Raw genomic sequence first — 24,764 nt, forward strand, 5'->3', positions numbered from 1 at the left:
GTGTGTGTGTGTGTGTGTAGTATGTCTGTAGTGTGTGAGTGGTGCGCACAGTGTATACAGGGTGTGTGTGTGTGTGTGTAGTATGTCTGTGGTGTGATGTGAGTGGTGTGCACAGTGTATATAGGGTGTGTGTGTGTGTGTGTGTGTGTGTAGTATGTCTGTAGTGAGTGGTGTGCACAGCGTATACAGGGTGTGTGTGTGTGTAGTATGTCTGTGGTGTGGTGTGAGTGGTGTGCACAGTGTATACAGGGTGTGTGTGTGATGTGGTGTGTGTGGCTTTGCACACACGCACACACGTGTGTAGGGGAGACCCTGGTGGGGGCGGGGTGCAGATGCTGTCCTCTGAGCGGCACCTGCAGAGCGCCCCTCATCTAACCCTGCAGAGCTTCTCCTTCCAGCCTAGCTCACACAGGAGCCCTGGACTCCTGCAGCCCCTCAAGGGAAGGGGCGAAAGCAGCAGGAGGCCCAAGAGGAGGGCAGCAGTGGGGAGGAGGCCGCCTCTTGCACCCCAGGCCCCTCTGCCTTCTGCTCCTTCCTCGCCCGTGAGGGACCGGGCCCGGCACACCCGGATTGTGGGCAGGCTGGGCCCGATGTTCTCGCCAGGACGCGGCCTCCAGGACCTGCAGGGGTCCCTGACTGTCTGACCCCAGCGTGCTGAGGGGCTTCTCGTCCACAGGGTGAAAGGCCCCCAGCCGCACGCTGTCCTCTGACAGGCTGGCACAGCCCGGGCGGCTGACCTCCCCCGAGGAGTGGATTCTCCTATCATTTCCTGAGTGCGTCGCCCGGCCGGGCATCAGGTGGGAGGTTATCTGCCTGCAGAGGGTCCCGGGCGCTATCAGCGGGGGTAGGCTGGCTGCCCGGGCCCTCAGCCTGGCTGCCCTTGGAAGAGTTCTGCAGGCAGCGCCGCGGGTTCCAGAGGGCAGAGACGATCCTCTTGTATTCCCTGCGGAAGTTCTTGTTCAGGAACCCATAGACAATGGCGTTCAGGCAGCTGTTGAAATAGGCCAGGAAGTAGCTAGAGACAAACAGCCCCTCTGGGATCCGGGGAGCCACTTCTTCGGGGTCAATGGCCACGGCGAGGCCGATGCAGTTCAGCGGCGCCCAGCAGATGGCGAAGATCACAAAGACCACGAACATGCTCAGAAAGCTCTGCACGCGACCGGCCCACGGGCGCGGCTTGCTCTCCGCCTTGACCTTCCTGCGGGCGCGCAGCACCAGCACCCAGATGTGCAGGTAGCAGAAGCACACGACGGCCACGGGCAGCAGGAAGTGCACGAGCACCACGGCCGCCGTGTACCCGGCGCTGGCCGTCTGCGCGAAGGTGCACGAGTAGACGCGCGGGTCGTACTCCAGGGACCCCACGAAGAAGTTGGGCAGCAGGACCAGAAGGGTGAGCAGCCAGACGAGGCCGACGTAGAGGGCGGCGTGCCGGCGGCGGCAGAGGCGGTGGTAGGTCACGCTGCGGCAGACGTAGCAGTAGCGGTCGACGGCGATGGCGGTGATGTTGAAGACAGAGCCGACCACGCTCAGGCCCATCACGAAGGCGCTGGCCTTGCAGTGCGCCTCCCCCAGGGCCCAGCCGTCGTGGAAGATGGCCACAAGGGTCAGCGGGTAGGGGTACAAGGCTACGGCCAGGTCAGCGAACGCCAGACTCACCAAGAACAGGTTACCTGGAGCAGGAAACAGGCAGAGAGAGTCAGGAGGAGACCTTGCGATCTCCATCCTCTAGAATGTTCTAGAATATTCTAGCTTCTGTCCCTCCCAGGAGGGACTCTCCCAGGACTCCGATGTGCCACCATCACCCGGCATCTGGGGGCCCCTGCAGAGGCTGCAGTGACCACCTCAAGGGTTCAAAGCACCTGGCCGATGGAAAGGACCCAAAAGGCACAGCAATCAGAAGAGCCAGGTCTGATCCCAAGGGGGTTTGGGAAAAGGGGGCTCAGAGCCACTCAGTCGGGAGTGCCCCCAAGTCAGACCCTCAGGAAAAGCAGATTCTATACCTGTAGCTACAAACAAACCTACAAGGTAGAGAAAGTCCTCCCTGTCCAGATACACATTGTCACCCCACCTCAGGGAAGACTCCTGGGGAAGCTGGAAGACCCACAAGCAGGCTTCTTAAAATGTCTGTTTTAGCCTCAGATGCTTGAGGTCACCTCACTCAGAAACAGCTGAAAAGACATTTGTTAGTTCCCTGGGAGTTCTCAGGACCCAACTGTTCCCGAGTCCAGAGCTAAGTTAGGATCTGAGGGAAAAGTGTTAGTCACTCAGTTGTGTCTGACTGTCTGCGACCCCACATACTAGTAGCCCTCCAGGCTCCTCTGAACATGGAATTCTCCAGGCAAGGATACTGGAGTGGGTTGCCAAGCCCTGTTCCAGGGGATTTTCCTGACCCAGGAATCAAACCCAGGTCGCCTGCATTGCAGGCAGACTCTTTACCATCTGAGCCACCAGCGAAGGGTCTGAAGGAAACAGGGTGTAACTGAATAGAAAGGAGCTCATTTGGACATGTGGACGTGCTTTCCAAGCAGTGAGCTTCCCTGTTTCTTGAGACTTTCAAATACAGGTTGGATGGTGGAGGAGAACCCTGCCTTAGGGTAAACTGTGAGATTCCTTCCTATTCTACTATTTCAGGACTCTGTTTAGTTAATGGGAGAAAATCCCGCTCAAATTATTTCATGCTGGTATTACAGGCAAGAAGGGCACATCTCAGGGCCTGCTTGGGATGTGGGGGAACCTCCTGCTTTTTCATTTAATTCTCACCCCCATGTTCTGTCTCCACTGGTAGATTTCAGTTTCTGATTCCACTGTGCATATATGCATGCTAAGTCGCCTCAGTCGTGTCCCACTCTGTGTGATCCCATGGACTGTATCCCACCAGGCTCCTTTGTCCATGGGATTCCAGGCCAGAATTCTGGAATGGGTTGCCATGCCCTCCCCCAGGGGATCTTCCTGACTCAGGGACTGAACCAGTGTCTCTTATGTCTCCTGCACTGGAAGGCAGGTTCTTTACATCTAGCACCACTTGAGAAGCCCTTCTGACTCTACTACTTAGACCTTACTGGGTCTCAGAGAGTGAGGGATTGCCTCTTTCAAATTTGTCAGATGACTCAGGAATAATTATAGTTGATTTACAATATTGTATTAGTTTCAGGCGTACAACATAGTGATTCAGTATTTTTATAGATTATACTCCATTTAAGGTTATTATACAATATTCTCTGTATTCCTTGTGCAATTCTTAAAGTTTATTTTGCACATAGTATTTTTCTCTCTGAATCCCTTATTGCTATGCTGCCCCTCCCCCATACCCTCACCCCACGGATAACCATGAGTTTGCCTCTGTATCTGTGACCCTGCTTCTTTTTGTTATAGTCACTATTTGTTCTATTTTTAGATTCCACATAGAAATGGAAACACGCAGTGTTTGTCATTCTCTGTCTGACTTATTCTACCAAGTTGAATGGCATCCAGTTCCATCCAAGTGGTTGCACGTGGCAAAACTTCACTCATTGTTACGGCTGAGTAAGATTCCACTGTGTATGTGTAGACCCCGCATCTTCTTTATCCAGTCATCTGTTGATTGCCTCCACACCTTGATAATTGCAAATAATGCTGCTATGAACATTGGGGTGCATATGTATTTTTTGAATTAGTATTTTCTTTTTCTTTCAGACATATAACCAGCAGTGGAATTGATGGATCATATGGACAGTCTATTGAATGTGAGAAACTATTTGCAAATGGTATGTCTGATAAGGGGTTAATATCCAAAATGCAAATAGCTCATAAACTCAATATAAAGTAAATAAATAAATAAACTGATCAAAACATGGGCGGAAGACTTAAATAGATGTTTTTTCAGAGAAGACACACAGATGACCAACAGGATTATGAAAAGATGCTCAGCATCACTAAGCATCAGAGAAATGCAAATCAAAACCACAGGAAGATGTCGCCTGACACTGATCAGAATGGCTATGACCAAAAAGAACACAAATAACAAATGTTGCTGAGGATGTAGCCGAGAGGGAACAGAACCTTAACACACTGTTGCTGGGAATGTAAACTGACGCCGCCATTGTGGAACACACACAAAAGAAATTAACTGTTGTTTTGACATTTGGAAGTGGGCACTGGAAGTTGCAGTGACCTGGGGTAATCTCAGTGCTGTTACTTTTTAACTTGACCAAGTCCCTGAACTTCTTTTCTCTGTGACGACTGCTTTGTCAGTTCTGTTCTTTATTTTTGGAGCCCTCTTTTCCCCTCCTCCGACACACGTGGCATGGCTATTTCTGTGACAACAATCCCTTCTTTCCAACGTGGGGATGCTGGCCTCCGCAGGGCCCACGGCCTCCTGGCGGGGTGGCAAAGGAGCTTCCAGCCCTTGCAAGCACGGGCGGACAAAGGCTCGAGCAGCTGGGAGCAGGTGCGGCTCAGCCCGCTGTTTCTCAGGAAGCAAGTCAAGCTCTGCGGTGTTAACCTGACCCAGCCCGGAATAACGCCCCAGTGGCGGCAAACAGCCTGTGAACAGTGGGTAGAACACATTCAGCTCCACATGGAAAGTGATTCAATTACTCTTCCCCATTACTCTGGCTGTTCCTAAAAGGCTGAAATCAACCAGTTCCTGCTGTAGATCCATCTGCTCAGACGTCCTATCGTCTCCAGACTTTCTTGACAAAATTCCAAATTAGAGGAATAAAATTCTTGCCGTGTTTCCTATCTCTAAGAAGCCAGGCCCTGTCTAGAGGAGAGTCAAAGGGAGGCTGAGTTCTCCAGTCCCATTTTCTACAGACAGGTAAGAAATCGAGCAGGACGCACAGAGCTGCTCATCACCCCGGGCACAGGCCTCTAACGAGCATTTATCTCAGAAGCCTTGGCGTGACTTTTTCCATCGGCCTCCATCAGACAGGGCATGTTAGTGGAGACAGACCTTCTCAACAGGGCTTTGTATTAATATGGATGGAACTCCTTCCAGTATTCATACACAAAGCACATCCTTCCACATACACAGCCACCACGGTCCCCTCCCTCTTGGCCTACTTTTCCTTTTTCAGGAAATCTAGTCCTCAGTGGGGATGTGTTAATGTGGAAGAGAGCCAGCAGATGCTGAGCTATCTGGTCTTCATAAGAATTCCGCATCCCTCTTTGCTGTGCCCACTCTATCTTCTAAGAAGAATGTGTTGGTTTTAAATTGTCTCTGCTCTTTCAGCTAAAAGTAGCAATGCAGAAATAGATAGTTGTGGACTCATTTGCTCAACAAATACTGCTGAGTGTTTACTGGGTACTGGCTCTGACTGTGGGCTTCCCTGGTGGCTCAGCCGGGTGCTCTGACTATGCTGGCGCTGAGGGTAGCGTGTTAAGCAAGAACGACGCATCTCCTCCTCTTACAAACCTCATGGTCTCATTCAGGGGACAATGAAATGAAAGTGAGACGTAATGGGACTTCCCTGGTGATCTAGTGGTCACCATGCAGAGCGGCCAGGTTTGATCCTGGTCAGGGAACTAGATCTTGCATGCTGTAAATAAAAAAAATCCTGCATGCAGCCACTAATGAACCCCCATGCCTCAACGAAGACAGGAGGCATGCTGCAACGAAGACCCAGTGCAGCCATGTAAATTAATGAAATACAGTTTTTAGTGAGATGCTGTAAGTGTTATGATGGGGAAGTTAACACTATCATCTCTGTAATCCTTTCCAACAAGGTTAAACTTCCCATGCCTTGAGGTCTTCCTCTATCTTTCACTTACTCAAAAATGTGTGCCATGTCCACTGAGTACCTATCATGCTTGGGTAGGGCACAGTGATGGCTGAAAGACATGCCCCTGCCACTGAGATGCCCACAGTGCTGTTGGGGAAAGAGACATAGAAACTGCCTTTTTGTGTAGGGAGAGCTGGGCAGGAGACCAGCATGAGGAGGTGAGAACAGTGGGGAAGAATCGAGTCATCCTGGGGCTGAGGGTAGTGGGCAGTGGGGTGGGGATGAGGCTGGTCAAGCACAACCAGCCAAGGGAACAGCTACAAATCACAAAGGCCCTTCTTACAGGCCTGCCTCCATCCCAGGATGGCTATTTACCTCAAATGGGATCTTGCATGGGAAAGGATTTAAGAAATAATAATAATCTTCAAACAAATGTGAGATATTCTTATTAGTTATATTCAGGGATAGGCATTTGAAATAACTGAATAGGTAATTTATTAAAAATGTGACTTCTTCACAAATACTGAAACAATGTCCTTTCATATTAACATAAGCTCCTAATTGGGCTTCCCTGGTGGGTCAGTGTTACAGAATCTGCCTACCAGTGCAGGACACCCAGGTTCCATCCCTGAGCTGGGAAGATTCCCTCAAAGAGGGCATGGCAACCCACTCTAGTATTCTTTCCTGGGAAAATCCCATGGACAGAGAAGCCTGGCAGGCTACAGTCCATGGGGTCGAAAATAAAGTCAGACACAACTTAGAGACTGAACAAAAAAACAGAGTTCCTAATTAATCCCCAAATTCTTTGAGGGTGGACATTGTTTTCTTCCAAAATTAAATTATGAAAACCCTGGATCGTGTGGGTAAATCATACAAGGGCTCAGTTGAAATCTAACATAATTTTAACTTATACTTAGCAAGCAAATAGCATATGCAAAAATAAGATGGAGATATTTTAACCACTTAAAAATATATTTAAGAGCACAAGCATCAACTGAATAAGTAACTAAAGTGATTATTGCTTTGCTGTGCTCAGTGGCACAGTCATATCTGACTCTTTGTGACCCCGTGGACTGTAGCCCACCAGCCTCCTCTGTCCATGGAATTCTCCAGGCAAGAATACTGGAGTGGGTTGCCATTTCCTTCTTCAGGGGATCTTCCTAACCCAGGGATTAGGATCAAACCTGCGTCTCCTGCTTGGCAAGTGGATTCTTTACCACTTGGCCACCTGGGAAGCTCTATAAGATGCTTACCACAAAATCTTATACCATAACCATCAAAGCATTGCTTGGAAACTCTTATGGAAGCATTTTATACTAAATTAGACTTGGTTATAACAAGAAGGCTTCCCTAGTGGCTCCCAGGCGGCTGCGAGCCGGCGCACTAAGCACGGCCGAGAGGAGCTACCCCACGTCCGAGGTCAGGGGCAGCGGCCTAGTGTGCCAGGCTGCGACGGCGCAGGAATGGCCGAGAGGAGCTACCCCGCGTCCAAGGCCAGTGGCGGCCGGGAGGAGACACCCTGCCTTCAAGGTCGGGGCGGCCCAGAGAAGCCACCTCGTGCCCGAGGCCAGGGGCAGTGACCCTGAGGAGCTACCCCGAGCCTGAGGCCAGGGGTGGCAGCTAGGAGGAGCCACCCACACCAGAGGCCAGGGCCGGCAGCCGGGAGGAGCAACCCGAGAAGCGGTGGCTGCGCAGGCACAGGAGAGCCTAGAGGAGCTATCCCATGTTGAAGGTCAGGAACAGCGGCTGTAACGAGATACCCCTCGTCCAAGGTAAGGAGCAGAGGCTGTGCTTTGCTGGAACAGCCATGAAGAGAAACCCCAAGCCCAAAGTAAGAGAAACCTAAGTAAGATGGTAGGTGTTGCAAGAGGGCATCAGAGGGCAGACACACTGAAACCATACTCACAGAAAACTAGTCAATCTAATCACACTAGGACCACAGCCTTGTCTAACTCAATGAAACCAAGCCATGCCTGTGGGGCAACCCAAGATGGGCAGGTCATGGTGGAGAGGTCTGACAGAATGTGGTCCACTGGAGAAGGGAATGGCAAGCCACTTCGGTATTCTTGCCTTGAGAACCCCATGAACAGTATGAAAAGGCAAAATGATAAGATACCGAAAGAGGAACTCCTCAGGTCATTAGGTGCCCAATATGCTACTGGAGATCAGTGGAGAAATAACTCCAGAAAGAATGAAGGGATGGAGCCAAAGCAAAAACAATACCCAGTTGTGGATGTGACTGGTGACAGAAGCAAGATCCCATGCTGTAAAGAGCAATATTGCATAGGAACCTGGAATGTCAGGTCCATGAATCAAGGCAAATTGGAAGTGGTCAAACAAGAGATGGCAAGGGTGAATGTCGACATTCTAGGAATCAGAGAACTAAAATGGACTGGAATGGGTGAATTTAACTCAAGATGACCATTATATCTACTACTGTGGGCAGGAATCCCTCAGAAGAAATGGAGTAGCCATCATGGTCAACAAAAGAGTCCAAAATGCAGTACCTGGATGCAATCTCAAAAACGACAGAATGATCTCTGTTTGTCTCCAAGGCAAACCATTCAATATCACAGTTATCCAAGTTTATGCCCCAACCAGTAAGGCTGAAGAAACTGAAGTTGAATGGTTTTATGAAGACCTACAAGACCTTTTAGAACTAACACCCAAAAAAGATGTCCTTTTCATTATAGGGGACTGGAATGCAAAAGTAGGAAGTCAAGAAACACCTAGAGTAATAGGCAAATTTGGCCTTGGAATGCGGAATGAAGCAGAGCAAAGACTAATAGAGTTTTGCCAAGAAAATGCACTGGTCATAGCAATCACCCTCTTTCAACAAACCAAGAGAAGACTCTACACATGGACATCACCAGATAGTCAATACCGAAATCAGATTGATTATATTTTTTGCATCCAAAGATGGAGAAGCTCTATACAGTCAACAAAAATAAGACCAGGAGCTGACTGTGGCTCAGATCATGAACTCCTCATAGCCAAATTCAGACTCAAATTGAAGAAAGTAGGGAAAACCGCGAGACCATTTAGGTATGACCTAAATCAAATCTCTTATGATGATACACTGGAAGTGAGAAATAGATTTAAGGGACTAGATCTGATAGATAGAGTGCCTGATGAACTATGGAATGAGGTTCGTGACACTGTACAGGAGACAGGGATCAAGACCATCCCCATGGAAAAGAAATGCAAAAAAGCAAAATGGCTGTCTGGGGAGGCCTTACAAATAGCTGTGAAAAGAAGAGAAGTGAAAAGCAAAGGAGAAAAGGAAAGATATAAGCATCTGAATGCAGAGTTCCAAAGAATAGCAAGAAGAGATAAGAAAGCCTTCTTCAGGGATCAATGCAAAGAAATAGAGGAAAAGAACAGAATGGGAAAGACTAGAGATCTCTTCAAGAAAATTAGAGATACCAAGGGAACATTTCATGCAAACATGGGCTCGATAAAGGACAGAAATGGTATGGACCTAACAGAAGCAGAAGATATTAAAAAGAGGTGGCAAGAATACAAGGAAGAACTGTACAAAAAAGATCTTCATGACCCAGATAATTTGATGGTGTGATCACTAATCTAGAGCCAGACATCCTGGAATGTGAAGTCAAGTGGGCCTTAGAAAGCATCACTATGAACAAAGCTAGTGGAGGTGATGGAATTCCAGTTGAGCTGTTTCAAATCCTGAAAGATGATGCTGTGAAAGTGTTGCACTCAATATGCCAGCACATTTGGAAAACTCAGCAGTGGCCACAGGACTGGAAAAGGTCAGTTTTCATTCCAATTCCAAAGAAAGGCAATGCCAAAGAATGCTCAAACTACCACACAATTGCACTCATCTCAGATGCTAGTAAAGTAATGCTCAAAATTCTCCAAGCCAGGCTTCAGCAATATGTGAACCGTGAACTCCCTGATGTTCAAGCTGGTTTTAGAAAAGGCCAAGGAACCAGAGATCAAATTGCCAACATCTGCTGGATCATGGAAAAAGTAAGAGAGTTCCAGAAAAACATCTATTTCTGCTTTATTGACTATGCCAAAGCCTTTGACTGTGTGGATCACAATAAACTGTGGACAATTCTGAAAGAGATGGGAATACCAGACCACTTAACCTGCCTCTTGAGAAATCTGTATGCAGGTCAGGAGGCAACAGTTAGAACTGGACATGGAACAACAGACTGGTTCCAAATAGGAAAAGGAGTACGTTAAGGCTGTATATTGTCAGCCTGCTTATTTAACTTCTATGCAGAGTACATCATGAGAAACGCTGGACTGGAAGAAACACAAGCTGGAATCAAGATTGCTGGGAGAAATATCAATAACCTCAGATATGCAGATGACACTACCCTTATGGCAGAAAGTGAAGAGGAGCTAAAAAGCCTCTTGATGAAAGTGAAAGAGGAGAGTGAAAAAGTTGGCTTAAAGCTCAACATTCAGAAAACGAAGATCATGGTATCCAGTCCCATCACTTCATGGGAAATAGATGGGGAAACAGTGGAAACAGTGTCAGACTTCATTTTTTGGGGCTCCAAAATCACCGCAGATGGTGACTGCAGCCATGAAATTAAAAGACGCTTACTCCTTGGAAGAAAAGTTATGACCAACCTAGACAGTATATTCACAAGCAGAGACATTACTTTGCTGACTAAGGTCTGTCTAGTCAAGGCTATGGTTTTTCCTGTGGTCATGTATGGATGTGAGAGTTGGACTGTGAAGAAGGCTGAGCGCCGAAGAATTGATGCTTTTGAAGTGTGGTGTTGGAGAAGACTCTTGAGAGTCTCTTGGACTGCAAGGAGATCCAACCAATCCATTCTGAAGGAGATCAACCCTGGGATTTCTTTGGAAGGAATGATGCTGAAGCTGAAACTCCAATAGTTTGGCCACCTCATGAGAAGAGCTGACTCATTAGAAAAGACTGATGCTGAGAGGGATTGGGGGCAGGAGGAGAAGGGGACAAGAGAGGATGAGATGGCTGGATGGCATCACAGACTCGATGGACGTGAGTCTGAGTGAACTCCGGGAGGTGGTGATGGACAGGGAGGCCTGGCCTGCTGCGATTCATGGGGTCGCAAAAAGTTGGACACAACTGAGCAACTGAACTGAACTGAACTGAACTGGTGGCTCAGATGATAAAGAATCTGCCTACAATGTAGGAGACCCGGGTTCAATTCCTGAGTCAGGAAGATCCCCTGGAGAAGGGAATGGCAACCCCCTCCAGTATGCTTGCCTGGAGAATCCCAGGGAGGGAGGACCCTGGTGGGGTCCATGGGGTCACAAAGAGCCCGATGTGACTGAGCCACTAACACCCATAACCACAAGAAAACAATGGGTATAGCACCTTAATGTTTACAATATGCACTCACACTAACTGACTCAATTGTTTTTCACAGGAATCCTTTAAGGCTGATTTTATGATGGATCAGCTGATTCCATTTTACAGATCAAGACATTAGCACCCAGAATATGTGAACAGAGAAAGAGGGGAGGAATTAAAAAAAAAACAAAAACAAGAAGAGAAACAAGAGGAAATCAGGAAAAAGAAACGTCAAAGGGATTAATCGTGTAGAGTTTTTGGTCATCACAAGAGTGAGAAAGTGCAAAACAGTGCCCTCTCATCTGCCAGCTAGGAGATCAGCAGGGTGAGCAAGGGCGAGCCTGGTGAGTGCTGGAGAACACGGTTCTGCACTGGAGGCCACCCTCCTAATCGGCTTTGCCTTCAAGAGGAGGGAAACGAACTGGTGATTGGAAAGGGCTATCCTTTGATAAAGAGACTGTAAGATTTTTTTCTTTTTCTCTCTTTTAAATGAGAGAGGCTTCTATCTAACACATAAAAAGCACATAGTAGTCTTTTTTTTTAAATTTACAATGATGTGCTGATTTACAAAGTTGTATTGATTTCTGCTCTACAGCAAGTGATTCAGTTATACATGTATACACTTACTTTTCTTATACTCCTTTTCATTATGGTTTAATCTTAGGATATTGAACATAATTCTCCGTGTTACACAGGAAGGCCTTGTTATTTATCCATTCTATATATAATAGTTTGCATCTGCTAAGCCTATGTATAACAATCTTCAGTTCAGTTCAGTCGCTCCGTCGTGTCCGACTCTTTGCAACCCCATGAATCGCAGCACGCCAGGCCTCCCTGTCCATCACCAACTCCCGGAGTTCACTCAGACTCAAGTCCATCGAGTCGGTGATGCCATCCAGCCATCTCATCCTCTGTCGTCCCCTTCTCCTCCTGCCCCCAACCCCTCCCAGCATCAAAGTCTTTTCCAATGAGTCAACTCTTCGCATGAGGTGGCCAAAGTACTGGAGTTTCAGCTTCAGCATCATTCCTTCCAAAGAAATCCCAAGGTTGATCTCCTTCAGAATGGACTGGTTGGATCTCCTTGCAGTCCAAGGGACTCTCAAGAGTCTCCTCCAACACCACAGTTCAAAAGCATCAGTTCTTCGGCGCTCAGCCTTCTTCACAGTCTTAGCCTTAGTCTTAGTCTAACAATCTTAGCTATTACCTATTTTGGGGATTTTTATATTATTATTACCTGCATTATTATTTGTATTATCAGTCATATATTATTATAATTACATAAAATTATGACAACTTGATATTATTATTACAAAGGACAAGAAAGAGGCTCATAATGTTGGACTAGGCTCCCTGGGAGATTAGATGTGAGAAGTCCTATAGGATGAGAATGGTGAAGTTAGGACATTGCTTCTAAAGGGTAAACTCCCTCAGAACCAGGACTTAACACCCTAAGTTTTCCTCTTTCAGCCATCAGTATCTTAAACTGTAAGACGTTATGGGGCACAGGATTTTCTGAGTTTTGCAGCATATCATGCTAAATACAGACACCAAACTTTGTGGGGAGGAAAAACAGGCAGTCTAACATGAAAATGTTCACACTCGGGGATACTGAGGACTCCAAGGGGGCAGTTAACAAGGATTATGAGCTTTCTGGCTATTTGGCTAAAAGACATAATTAAGAGATTTAAAATGCTTCTATTTTTGCTCAGTAAAGCGCAAATACTTAGAGCTAAAATGTGAAGTTGGAAGGCTCAGGCAACATCAGAGAAGGAGTCTGATGCAGCAGTTTGGTTCTCAGCTGATAAGAAGCCCTCCAAAGCCTGAAGGCTCAGCAGCTCAGAAGATGCTTGCCCCCAAGGGATCCGGGAGTGCTTGATGGTGGATAAAGCCTGGCCGAGGCGGGGCCACTTACCTGGTAATGCCTGGATGGCGGGGGCTGTGGGCCCATTAAACATTTCCTCCAGGCTCTTCAGAGGCTTCACCTCAGGGTCAGCCTGTGACGTGTAAATAAATCACCATTTACCTCCTCAATTCAGGATCTGCTCTAATCTAACTGGGGATGCCAACAGGGCCAGGCTGAAATCCCCCCCAGGAAGTCTGCAGTGCAGCCAGTGGTTCTGGGTGAGAGATGATGCAGACTCTGCCCACTGCTGGGCGTCCAAGCGACAGAGTGCATTCCAGACAAGGACCTGGGTATTCAGCAAGCGCTCCATGTCTTTCTGGGTAATCCCAACGTCAGATATATTCCACATCCTTCTTCCTTACAAATTACAGGAATGCCCTAAGTATGGCCATACCTCCACTCACTAACACCACCTCCCCGACAGCCTCTTAATCCACCTGCAGAATAAGAATCCATTGTCAGGCAGTGGCTCCTGATCAGGGTCCCTGTGCCGGCAGGCCAGGAACCATGGATGCCGTGGTGCCTTCCGCTAGCTGATGGAGACTATCTCTGCATTACAGTCAGGACACGTTTCTCTCAGCTCTTTTCTGTGTGGCTGACAGTCTGGATGGTGCAGGGTACTTACAGGAGGCTCCATTTCATAGGCGGTTTACAGTGAGTAGCCTCAAGCCAGAATGGGCAAGAGGCACATACACATTACTATATATAAAACAGATAACTGGTAAGAACGTGCTGTAGAGCACAGGGGATTCTACTCAGTACTCTGTAATGGCGTAGATGGGAAAGAATCTCAAAAAGAGTGAATGCATGTATATATATAACTGACTCACTTTGCTCTCCCCCTGAAACTAACACAACGTTGTAAATTAACTATGCTCAAATAGTTGGAGAAGACTCTTGAGAGTCTCTGGGACTGCAAGGAGATCAAACCAGTCCATTTCAAAAGAAATCAGTCCTGAATATTCATTGGAAGGACTGATGCTGAAGCTGAAACTCCAATACTTTGGCCACCTGATGTGAAGAGCTGACTTTGGGGAAGACCCGACTTTGGAGAAGACCTTGATGCTGGGAAAGACTGAAGGCAGGAGAGAAGGAGACGACAGAGGATGAGATGGTTGGAAGGCATCACCGACACAACGGACATGGGTTTGAACACACGGTGGGAGATAGTGAAGGACAGGGAAGCCTGGAGTGTTGCAGTCCACGGGGGTCACAAGGAGCCGGACACACCTTAGTGACTGAACAACATCAACATACACCAATAAAACTTTAAAAACAAACTCCCTAAGGAGTCACTGGGGCACAATTTTAGGGAACCGGCTGACCACAGAGGAACAACCGGGGTCAGTACACTCTAGAGAAAGTGCCAGTCAGCTTTTGAGGACAAGAATGAGATATACTTTGGGCTTTTAGTGCTCATGGCAATTTAGTTCTCCGAGATTCGTACTGATGGTGTGAGTGGTGCTGAGGATACCTCACCTCATGAAGCAAAATTAATACCGTCTGTCTCACTGCTTTCTTGATTATTTTGTCCATTTCAGTTTGTTTCAGCAGACCTAGATTAAGTTTCAGAAATGGAATGAAAGTCTCTGCTCTCAATGATTTCACAGTCCTGTGGGGAGAGAAAAAACTCAGAGCGGTACCACAAGGGAAGTGCTGTGTGGACTGGGTGGCTTCGGGGGGGGAGACAGCAACCACGCCTTTTATGATATTAACTATAAAGCCAACAACCAGCAGGAGGGCTGAGGAAGGGGCTGAGCTAGTGTCTTGGGAGAAGATAGTCTACCTCTACATTGGCTACTTCTTTTCCTAGTCAAATTCGATTTTGAGGTCTGCAAAGAGAAAGTGAAAGTGGCTCAGTTGAGTCCGACTCTTTTCGACCCCAGGGACTATACAGTCCACGGAATTCTCCAGGCCAGAATGCTGGAGTGGGTAGCCATTCCCTTCTCCAGGGCATCTTCCCAACGGAGGGATCGAACCCAGGTCTCCTGCATTGCAGGCAGATTCTTTACCAGCTGAGCCACCAGGGAAGCTCAAGAATACTGGAATGGGTAGCCTCTCCCTTCTCCAGTGGATCTTCCCAACCCAGCAATTGAACCTGGGTCTCCTGCATTACAGGCAGATTCTTTACCAGCTGAGCGACCAGGGAAGCCCTTGAGGTCTGCAGCTGGTGTGCCATTCTTAGAGCCTGAAGGAGCCTCCATTTCTTGGCTGAGTCTTACAGCATATGGGATCTTCCCTGACCAGGGATCAAACCCGAGCTCAGGGTTTTAACTACTTACCACCATGGTAGTAAGGGATTTGAGGGAGATATTCTCCAGCCAAAAAGAGGCAGGGGAGCTTCCCGAGATGAAGAGAGAGCATCAGAGAACACAGGCCGGGAGCGGGTGGCAGCAGCTCCCGTCTCTGTGAGCCAGAGCAGAGAGCCGGGGCTGTGATCCTGGGGAGTCCCGCCGGCCCCACAGGCTTGTGCCAGGGGCACCGGGGCTGGGCCCCATTCTGTAGATGCAGGAAGTGGTCCCTGGACGCAGGGGTGCATCTGGCCATGATGACAGGGAGGGCGGAGGGGCGGGGAAAGCTGTCTGGGGACCAGGGACATGGCTTGTTTAGGGAAGGATAAGAGTGTGAACTGGGGCATGTAGAGATACTATGAGACCAAAGTCAGGAGGACTTGGGGAACAAAGGAACCAGTGATGACTCTCAGGGATCGGGTGTCTCAAAGATGAAGAGAGGAAGGAGGTTCAAGAACTAGCATCAGGTGAGCCGCCGGAATGGAAGCTCCCGGGAGGGAGCGGCCCCCAGAGGCACACAGCGCAGGGCATCTCCCAGGAGGGCAGCCCCAGGGGGCTCAGGGGAAATGGGGAGCAATGAGTGCTTAATGGATATAAACAGTCAGACGTCTGCTGAAAAGGAGAAAGGAGTCATGAAGCTAGAAGGACACATAGGACCAAGGCAAGATTACTTTTTCTTTTAATCAAAGGATCCTCAGTGTGTGGGGGTAGGGAGAGGGGCTAAAGGGAAAGAGAAATTGAAAATACAGCGAAAAGAAGGAAGGTGATGGAGGGAGGTTCTGTAAAAGCAGAAGAGGAAAACAGAAAATTCAGGGTGGATGTTGGCGAGGCCTGGACAGGGTACGGACAGCGGGGACGGGCACAGGGAGAAGTCCCCAGACGCTCCGGGAGAGCCTGGGGTGTGGAGGGTCCCCAGGGAGCGCTCGGGGAAGCCTCCCGTGCCATGCAAGGAGTAAGGCTCCGGAAGCACAGCAGGGAGGGAAACACACTCCTGACCTCACCTTCTAAGTGGCGCAGTGCTCTGCATCTGCCTCCCTCCCTTCCTGTCTGCCATGCCCTAGCGCCATCTCTGAGAAAGTTAGCCCAAGGCATGAGCACAGAAGTTGCAGACAGAGGGGTCCCCCGTGCCCACAAAAGCACGGTCAATCTAACCATCTACACTGCTACGGAACACCCCTGTTATTAACAATAAGAATCTGCCAGACAGAGAAACTGAGTTTATAATAGTCTAGTAGAGGATAATGACACCTGCTGAGAATGCGGCTGTCACTTTAACGTGTGCTCTGTGCCTGAGTTATTGTAAATAGACATGGTCTCATTATTACAGCCCTGTTTTCTTCATATGGATGAATTAAAGACCTAGACTCAATTACAGAAAGGTCCAAGATGTTTCTTAAAGTAACTCCAAACTCTTCAGTAAGAGGAAAAACTGACAAATAGCAGTGAAAGTCGCTCAGTCCTGTCGACTCTTTTATTTATTTATTTATTTATTTTTTTGAACCTGACAATCGACTCTTTTAAATTATATATATGTGTGTGTGCATGTTAGTTGCTCAGTGACATCGGACTCTTTGTGATCCCATGGACTCTAACCTGCCAGGCTCCTCTGTCTATGGAATTCTGCAGACAAGAATACTGGAATGGGTGGCCGTTCCCTTCTCCAGGGGATATTCCCAAGCCAGGGATCAAACCCAGGTCTCCCACACTGCAGGTGGATTCTTTACCAGCTGAGCTACCAGGGAAGCCGATGACTAGTAGAAAGGGTGCTAACTATTTAAAGTGCTGTAGGTGTTCGGGCATCTTGTGAAATTTCAGTCTGCCAAATGATTTTTCATGACCATTAGCAATAAAGCCAAGGGTCAAATAAAAACTGGTTAAGTTGCGTGACTGGGGCAGGAAACTGTCAGAAACAGGAAGATCCCCTGAAGGGAACGGCTACCCACTCCAGTATTCTGGCCTGGAGAATATCATGGGCTGTATAGTCTGTAGGGTCGCAAAGAGTCGGACACGACAGAGCTACCGTCACCTTCACGCACAGATATGGTATTAAATTCTTTTTTCTGGTGCTGGGCTGTAGCAGATTCGCCAAGACACGGTAAGGATGAACACAGGGAGTGCTAGTGTTTTAACACTCATTACCCACCCCAGCCATACTCTCAAATCAATAAGGTCTCTGTGAACTTCACTAGGAGAGAAGAGGCCAGGCTGCCTGCGGATGGAGGAGGGGAGAAGAAGCTTGCCTCCTTCAGGCAAAGGAAACAACACCTGGCCCCAGCCACCCCGCCCAAAGGAGGAAGCCCACAAAGGCTCCTCTAAACACCTGGTTAATTTGGGAGAGAAGCCCTGCTTCCCTGGGCAGGAAATGAATCCTTGTGGCTGCTACAAAAGACAATATGATCAAAATGATTTTAACCTGCTCTTTCCTAAAAGATAAGCCTCTATTCCAAGGATACAACAATATCTTGAAAAAGTTATTGCAGATAATAAAAGTCACCACTACTGAAATGACTGAGTTAGAAAGTTTAACTTCTCCTTTCCTTCCAGTTTAACTGAGATGTAATTGAGACCCAGCACTGTATATTTAAGGAGCAAAGCAAGATGATCTGATTTACATACACCATGAAAAGATTACCACAAGAAGTTTAGTGAACATCCATCATCTCAAATAGATGCAAAAAGAAACAGAAAAAAAATGTCCTTGTGATGAGAACTCTTAGGATTTACTCTCAACAACTGTCACGTGACATACAGCAGTTATATTTACCATGCTGTACACTGCATCCCAACTACTTATTCATCTTAGAAGTGGTCATCTGCGCCTTTAGATTGCCTTAATCCAGTTTCCTCTGCCCTCAACTCTTGCCTCTGGCTCTACAAATCTGACCTCTTTTTCTGAGTTTGTTTTTGAAGTATAACTAACCTATAACAATATGTTAGTTCCTAGTATACAACACAGGGATTCAATACTTCTATACATTTCAAAATGATCCCTATAAATAGTTACCATCTGTCACCATACAATTACTTCAAATGTGGTTTCCAATATTACAGATAGAAGCTCACATTTTTGTTTGTTCTTTAGATAAAAAATCTTGGGAGTCACTGGGTCACATAAAGTGTTTATAACAATGTACTAGAAATAGCCTTTCTGAATGGTCTGCCTCCTTAGAAAAGCATGATTAAGTTATCTGATTGGTTTTCTGCTATCTTTTCATTTTAATTCACTCTAACATTTGAGTTGCCCCTAAGGCCCTAACAGGGAAACGACAAATGGACAAACGGGTCACTGAGCTTCTCCAAAAGCTAGAATGATCAGCATGCTCCGATGACCCTCGGGGTCAGAGTTCAGAGACTCCCTCCCTCTGGTTTTGTTCCCTGGCACACCCACATATGAGAAAGTTGAAATGAGTGTATCGAAAGGGAGAAATAGGATTGCAACACTATTTTGCCAAATTATTATTTTAATCTTCGTTTAGTCCTACGAATTCCCTGTCTTCATTAAAGACAGGGGTTATTTGAAAACAACGCAATTCCGACCAAGTAGAGGCTGTCGATGGCTGCCTTTGCACTCTTGTTTGGAACCAAGATGAGGACCAAATCTCTCTAGAGCGTTTCCACTAATTACCCATTGTCTCAGTAAATATTTTCCAAGCACGTGCTGCGTGAACCACAGTGCTTGGCAGGGGAGGGAGGTGTTGAAGATGAGATTCCTGTGGCCACGGAGGGGCACCATCCAAATCTGCAAAAATTGGAGCGCCTTGGAAAGCTTTGACTTTCAGACGCTGCTATTTTCACAGCTCCCTGCCCTGCCAAGAAGTGCGCGAGAAAAACTTTATCCGATTCACGCCGGCATTGATGCGCCAAGGGCTTCCCGGTGCGTTTGCAAGAGCCACACGTCGGGGAAAGGCAGCAAACTCAACCTAATTTTGGGTTCAAGACCAACCTGGGGGACTTGTTGAGAGAAGGGAAGGCGGCGCGGGGAGCGGAGGACAGACCGGGCGGCCGACTGCGCGGTCAGGGTCAGACCAGAGACCCGGCCCCCGGGAGCCGAGGCGGCGGCGGGCGCAGCGCTCACCTGCGTTCCGGAGCTTGCGGTTGCCGAGCACCGAGAGGATGACCAGGAGGTTGCCCACGATGTCCACGGCGGTGGTGACGACGAGCACCGCGGACAGCGCGGGCGCCACCCAGGGAGGCCGGGGCGCCCCGGAGGGCCGCGCGCCGCCCGCGCCAGCCCAGCGGGGGCTCTCGGCCCGGCCGCCCGCCTCGCAGCAGTTGGCGAAGGAGCCGTTCTCAGGCATCCCGGACGCGCCGGCGCCGCGCCAGCCACGGCGCACCCCGTCTCTCCGCAGGCGGGGCGCCCCTTTCCCTGCCCAGCCCCGCGCACCAGCGAGGAGGCCAGTGCGGAGGCCCCTGGACGAGATGCTTAATTAAGCGTGGGCAGGGGGCGGAGAAAAACGTAGGAGCATTTGGGGTGCAGGCGCTGCTGAAAGAAGCGCGTCTCCGCTTGGCTCGCTCAGGAGCAGGTGCGACGGCGCGCCGCCCGGAGCCCAGCACGTGCCTGGCCCGGTTCCGGCCTCAGCGCCTGAGGGCACCGCCCAAGAAGCTGGGTGTCCAGGGACACCCAGATTTTCAGACTGGAAAAGGTGCTGCTCGTCAGGACCTGCTGATTGGCTGTCAGAAGGGCGCTGCCCCTCTAAAGCGAATACATAACTCCAGGCGTCGCGGAGAGATCAGGCAGGCAGCTGCAGGAGAAAGAAGACCCTGAGCTATTTATTTGCTGTTTACCTGAGAAATCTTGGCGATGCCTCAGCCCTGTCCTCTTTATAAAACCGCGACAATACTTATGAACATCTTTTTAAACATAACAGTCCTTAAAGAGATGTATGGTCAATAGTGGGGGTTATTATAAGGTGTTTTTTGAAGGGACTAGACCATAAAGAGGAGTGCAGTATGGTTATAGGAAAGAAGAAGCGCAGATGCCCTTTATTTAAAGTATGTGAGCACTTAATCTTATAATAACAATTGCTCGTCCCTCTCCAGGGTAATTTTACGCCAGGTACTGTCTTACCCACTTTTTGCATCACTAGAATCAAAATGGCTGATAATCTATTTGGCAAAGAAGTAAAGTACCTGCTTTGATGAGAATGAAAAATGGTACAGTCACTACTATTTGGTAGTTTCTTATAAAATTAAACATATTCCATTTTTTGACCAGCAGTGAAATGAAGATGAAACATATGTGCACCAAAAATTTGTGCAAGAATTGTCCAGAGCAGGGTTCGTTATAGTAGACTAGACAGCCCAAAGGTCCCTCAAGAGAGGAATGGATAAAACAATTGTTAATTGTCAATATGACTCATCAGTAAAAGTTACGGATACACAACAACATGGGTTAATCTAAACAGTATTATGTCGAGCTAAAGAAGCAAGATATAAAAGCGTACATTCTTTATTATTCCAATTGTATGATGTCCAAAAACAGGGAAATTCATCTATGGTGATAGTCAGAACAATGGTTGCCCAATGCGAGGTGAAGAGTGACTGGAACAGATCATGGAATAAATTTCTGGGATGTTATTCGTATGTGTGTTATTAATGTACATTTTACTCTCCCACTCTGCGCACACACACACACAAAACAGAAACAAAAGAACCGAGAGAGGGACGCTAACGGTGTGATGTTGCAGAAGATTATAGTTAAAGCAATAAATGCCTTGAGAGGTGAGCGCATCTGAGCCCAAGGAAGGCAGATTATTGTTAGGAGAGAGAGGTTTTCGCCCCTATAGGGGAAATGAAGCATAAGCCAGTGCAAATTTGGACGTGTTTCTAAATCGGCATGAGATGGGGGAGTTCCTCTCTGGCTGCCGTCTTCTCAGGGAGCTCCGGGCTACCTCATTAGCTGGGATTCAAGGGGAAAGAGTGTAGGAGACGAAGACAGGAGGCCTGAAATGTCATTGCAGAAAACAGGAACTTTAAGAGCACGCAGCAGGTGTGTCAGGAGACGGAAACGACCGGATGCAGCTTAAGATGACGGCTCAAAATGAAGCTCGTCAGCCTTGTTGGCAGCTCTGTAGCAGCAACTGGGAGCTGCTCGGGGTGGATGAAGAGAAGGCAGAGTGAAGCTCACCCAGAATGTCGATTTGCCAGTGAGGAGCAGCTCACAGAAGGAAGTTGGGGGGCATGGTGGGAAGATGGACCCCCAGGAAGACCTTAAATGGGAGAGGATGAAAAAACAAAGGGGGCTGCTAGTCACCGGAAAGAGGTGGGAGTCAGGGATGGGAGGGGTTGGATTTAACGAGTTGCATTGGGTGAATTTGAAAAAAAAAAATAGTTTGTGGTATTGGGAAAGTGACTTGCTTGACACTGAGGTTTCTGAGAATTGTGAATTCTATCGATGTGAGGGCTCTGAGAATGATGATGGGGGTGGGTCACTGGAGGAAGCTTGTTGAAACTGAGAAGGTCAAGGACTTGAGAAGTTACAGGCTGAGTATTATGGCGATGAGAGAAAAGGAAACTCATGATTTTGGTGTGAATCCCCAGTAAATAAGGAGTAGTGAGTGACAGGGATGAGGGGAAGACACAGCTGGATGGCAATAGTGTCCAAGGGCATGAAATAAACTAAATTCTCTCTCTTTTTTTTAAATTGCTTATTTGGGTGTTCCAGGTCTTTGTTTCAACACATGGGATCTCTGATCTTTGTTGCGGTATGCGAACTCTTTAAGTTGCAGCATGCGGGATCTGTTTCCTGACCAAGGGAACCCTCTGCATTGGGAGTTGAGGCATTTTCATAGAAGGGACAGCCATGTTTTCCCGTTCTTGCAAGTGCACATGTAACAAACAAAAAGTAACATTTCTCTGATGGTCAGTGGCCCCCAGAGCAATTAGTTAAGTCTAACATATGTCGCTCCAGCTCAGAAACACTAATGACACACAATTGGTTGATTGTGTATGAAACACACAGTATTTGCCCAGGGTTGCCTAGACTGGGATCATGCACATATCCACAACAGATATCTCAAGACCTTTGGACATTAAGAATTGGGGTGCGTGCATGCGTGCAAAATTGCTTCAGTCATGTCCTACTCTTTGCAACCCTCTGGACTGTAGCCCACCAGGCTCCTCTGTCCATGGGGTTCTCCAGGTGAGAATACTAGAGTGGGTTGCCATGCCCTCCTCTAGGGATCTTCCCGATCGGGGAACTTGCAGCCTGCTGTCTCCTGGCAAAACTGCCCAGGCCATGCCTTAAAAGGTCAGAAAAATGTTATAGCCACTTTGAAAGACAGCTTGGCTATTTCTTACAAAACTAAAAACATTCTTACCACATGATCCATCAATTGCACTCCTTAGTGTTTCTCCAAAGTTGAAAACTTACCTCCACACAAAAACTTGAACATGGATGTTTAGAGAAACTTTACTCATAATTTTCTGAAGTTGGAAACTACCAAGATGTCCTTCAATAGATAAATGGGTAAAATGTGGTACATTCATACAATGAAATACTGTTTAGCACTAAAGAGAACTGAGATATTAAGTCATGAAAAGACATGGAAGAAACTTAAACGCATATTACTAGATGAAAGAAGCCATTTGATAAGGCTATAGTGAAAGTGAAGTTGCTCAGTCGTGTCCGACTCTTTTCGACCCCATGGATTATAGCCTACCAGGCTTCTCCGTCCATGGGATTTTCCAGGCAAGAATACTGGAGTGGGTTACCATTTCCTTCTCCAGGAGATGATAAGACTATATATGATTCCAAGTATATTATATTCTAGAAAAGGCAAAACTATGGAGACAGTAAAAAGAGCAGTGGTTGCCAGGGATTAGGGGAGAAAGAGATGACTAGGCAGAGTACAGAGAACTTTTAGGGCAGTGAGTCTGCTCTGTGTGAGATAATGGTGGGTACACGTCATTACATTTGTTCGAACCCATGGAACGAATAATACCGAGAGTGAGCTCTAACGTAAATGATGGACTTTGGGTGATTCATACATCTTCAAGTGAAACAGAATCCACCCTACTATCAACAAGGCAAACTAAAGCAAACCTAGGGGGAAAGTTATGATGACAGGGAGGCTGGAGTTATGACATCCAAGGTGATGGGGATTTCAGAGAGTATCACATTCAAAGAATTGAGAAGACATTCTAGAAGAAGTAAGCTTAGGCTGAGATACGGGGCAAGAGAAGTGGCAGGAACTGGACTTTAGAGTCATCTCAACTCTGGACTTGATGCCATGCGAAGTGGAATCTGCTGAGCAGTTTGCAGACGTCTGCATCCTGCCCCGCTTTTGCAGACGTCTGCATCCTGCCCCGCTTTTGCAGACTTCCCTTCCATTGCAGAGAGGATGTCTGCCTGGAGTGCAGTTCCCGCATTGATGACCAAGTGTGGAACAGCGGGGATTGCTGCTGGTGCCCCAGGCCAAGACCTTTTAACAGAAGAGGTTCTTCCCCAAAAGGTGAGACTGGTAGTGGCCGCCCACAGTGAGGAAAACTCAAACCCCGGAAACGGGAAGGGAGAGACACAGAGGAGAGAGTTCAACGTTCTTGGCTGATTTCTTTAAAAAGTAAATCGACATTTTGAATACCTATGGAGGATCCTAGGGTTCCAAAAGTGAGTAGAACTGGCGCCAGCCCCCAAGTCCAAATGCAGATAGAAATGTGCTCACAGAAGGTCATCTTCCCACACCCCAACAATAATATCTTACACTCTGGATAATACTTGAAACCTTTCCAAATTGCTTTTACCCAGGCCATCTCGTACTTCCTTTCATCAGCTCTGTGAGGCCTGAGAGGCAGGCATGACTGGTCCAGCTGGAAAAGAAAGGAACAGACTCTCAGAGACAAATAACACACCAGGGTTTGTGGCTGATTAATGGCCAAGATGAGTCTGTAACCCAGCTGTCTGACAAAATTCAATTGTTTTATTGAATGTATAATGGCTTTTACTTCCCTAGTGTGAAATATGTAAAGCATATAATCAAAATTTCTTCAAGTAAACAGTTTGCAACATGATTGAAAAGAGCCACTTGCCCATTTACTGATAGTGCAAGAAATAATCATAGCAGCCACAATTAATAATGAGTGCTTTCTATGTGCTAGGAGACATTTCATTTAATTCTCACATCTCTATGAAATGGATACGGTCACTGTGTACTTTGAAGAAACTGAGATTTGTCTAGTGGATCTCAGAGCTAGGATGATTCCAAACTCTGACAGTCTGGCTCTTGCGTCAGGGAATGTTAAAACCTCTGGTTCTTCTCTGGTGGTCCAGTGGCAAAGAATTCGCCTGCCAATGCAGGGGACACAGGTTCAATCCCTGGTCCAGGAAGATTCTATATGCCTAGAAGCAAGTAAGGCCATGTGCCACAACTACTACACAGCCAGCACTGTAGACCCTGCGTGCCCTAGAGCCTTGCTCTGCAGCAGGAGAACCCACTGCAATGAGAAACCCACGCACTGCATCTAGAAAGTAGCCCCTGCTCACTGCAACTGGAGAAAGCCTGCATGCAGCAAGGAAGACCCAGCAGAGTGTAAATAAATAAATGCTTGTTGTTTAG

General features: G+C 47.6%; 1 protein-coding gene across 1 annotated transcript; it reads right to left on the reverse strand.

The window, feature by feature from the left end:
* Window positions 1-762: 762 nt before the first annotated feature.
* Window positions 763-19,508, reverse strand: MTNR1B (melatonin receptor 1B). Its single transcript, XM_040256507.1, has 2 exons — window positions 19,286-19,508; window positions 763-1,670 (listed from the first exon to the last, which is right to left on the reverse strand). The coding sequence occupies exons 1-2, from the start codon at window positions 19,506-19,508 to the stop codon at window positions 763-765; spliced, it is 1,131 nt and encodes a 376-aa protein (XP_040112441.1).
* Window positions 19,509-24,764: the final 5,256 nt, after the last annotated feature.

Source organism: Oryx dammah, unplaced genomic scaffold (assembly GCF_014754425.2).
Source record: "Oryx dammah isolate SB20612 unplaced genomic scaffold, SCBI_Odam_1.1 HiC_scaffold_15, whole genome shotgun sequence".
Lineage (NCBI taxonomy): Eukaryota > Metazoa > Chordata > Mammalia > Artiodactyla > Bovidae > Oryx > Oryx dammah.

Excerpts from the sequence above, each read along its gene's own strand:
- MTNR1B (XM_040256507.1), bottom strand. The coding sequence starts at position 19,508 with ATGCCTGAGAACGGCTCCTTCGCCAACTGCTGCGAGGCGGGCGGCCGG. Across the intron at positions 1,671-19,285 it reads CCGCAAGCTCCGGAACGCAG|GTAACCTGTTCTTGGTGAGT; the intron begins GTGAGCGCTGCG and ends TTCCTGCTCCAG.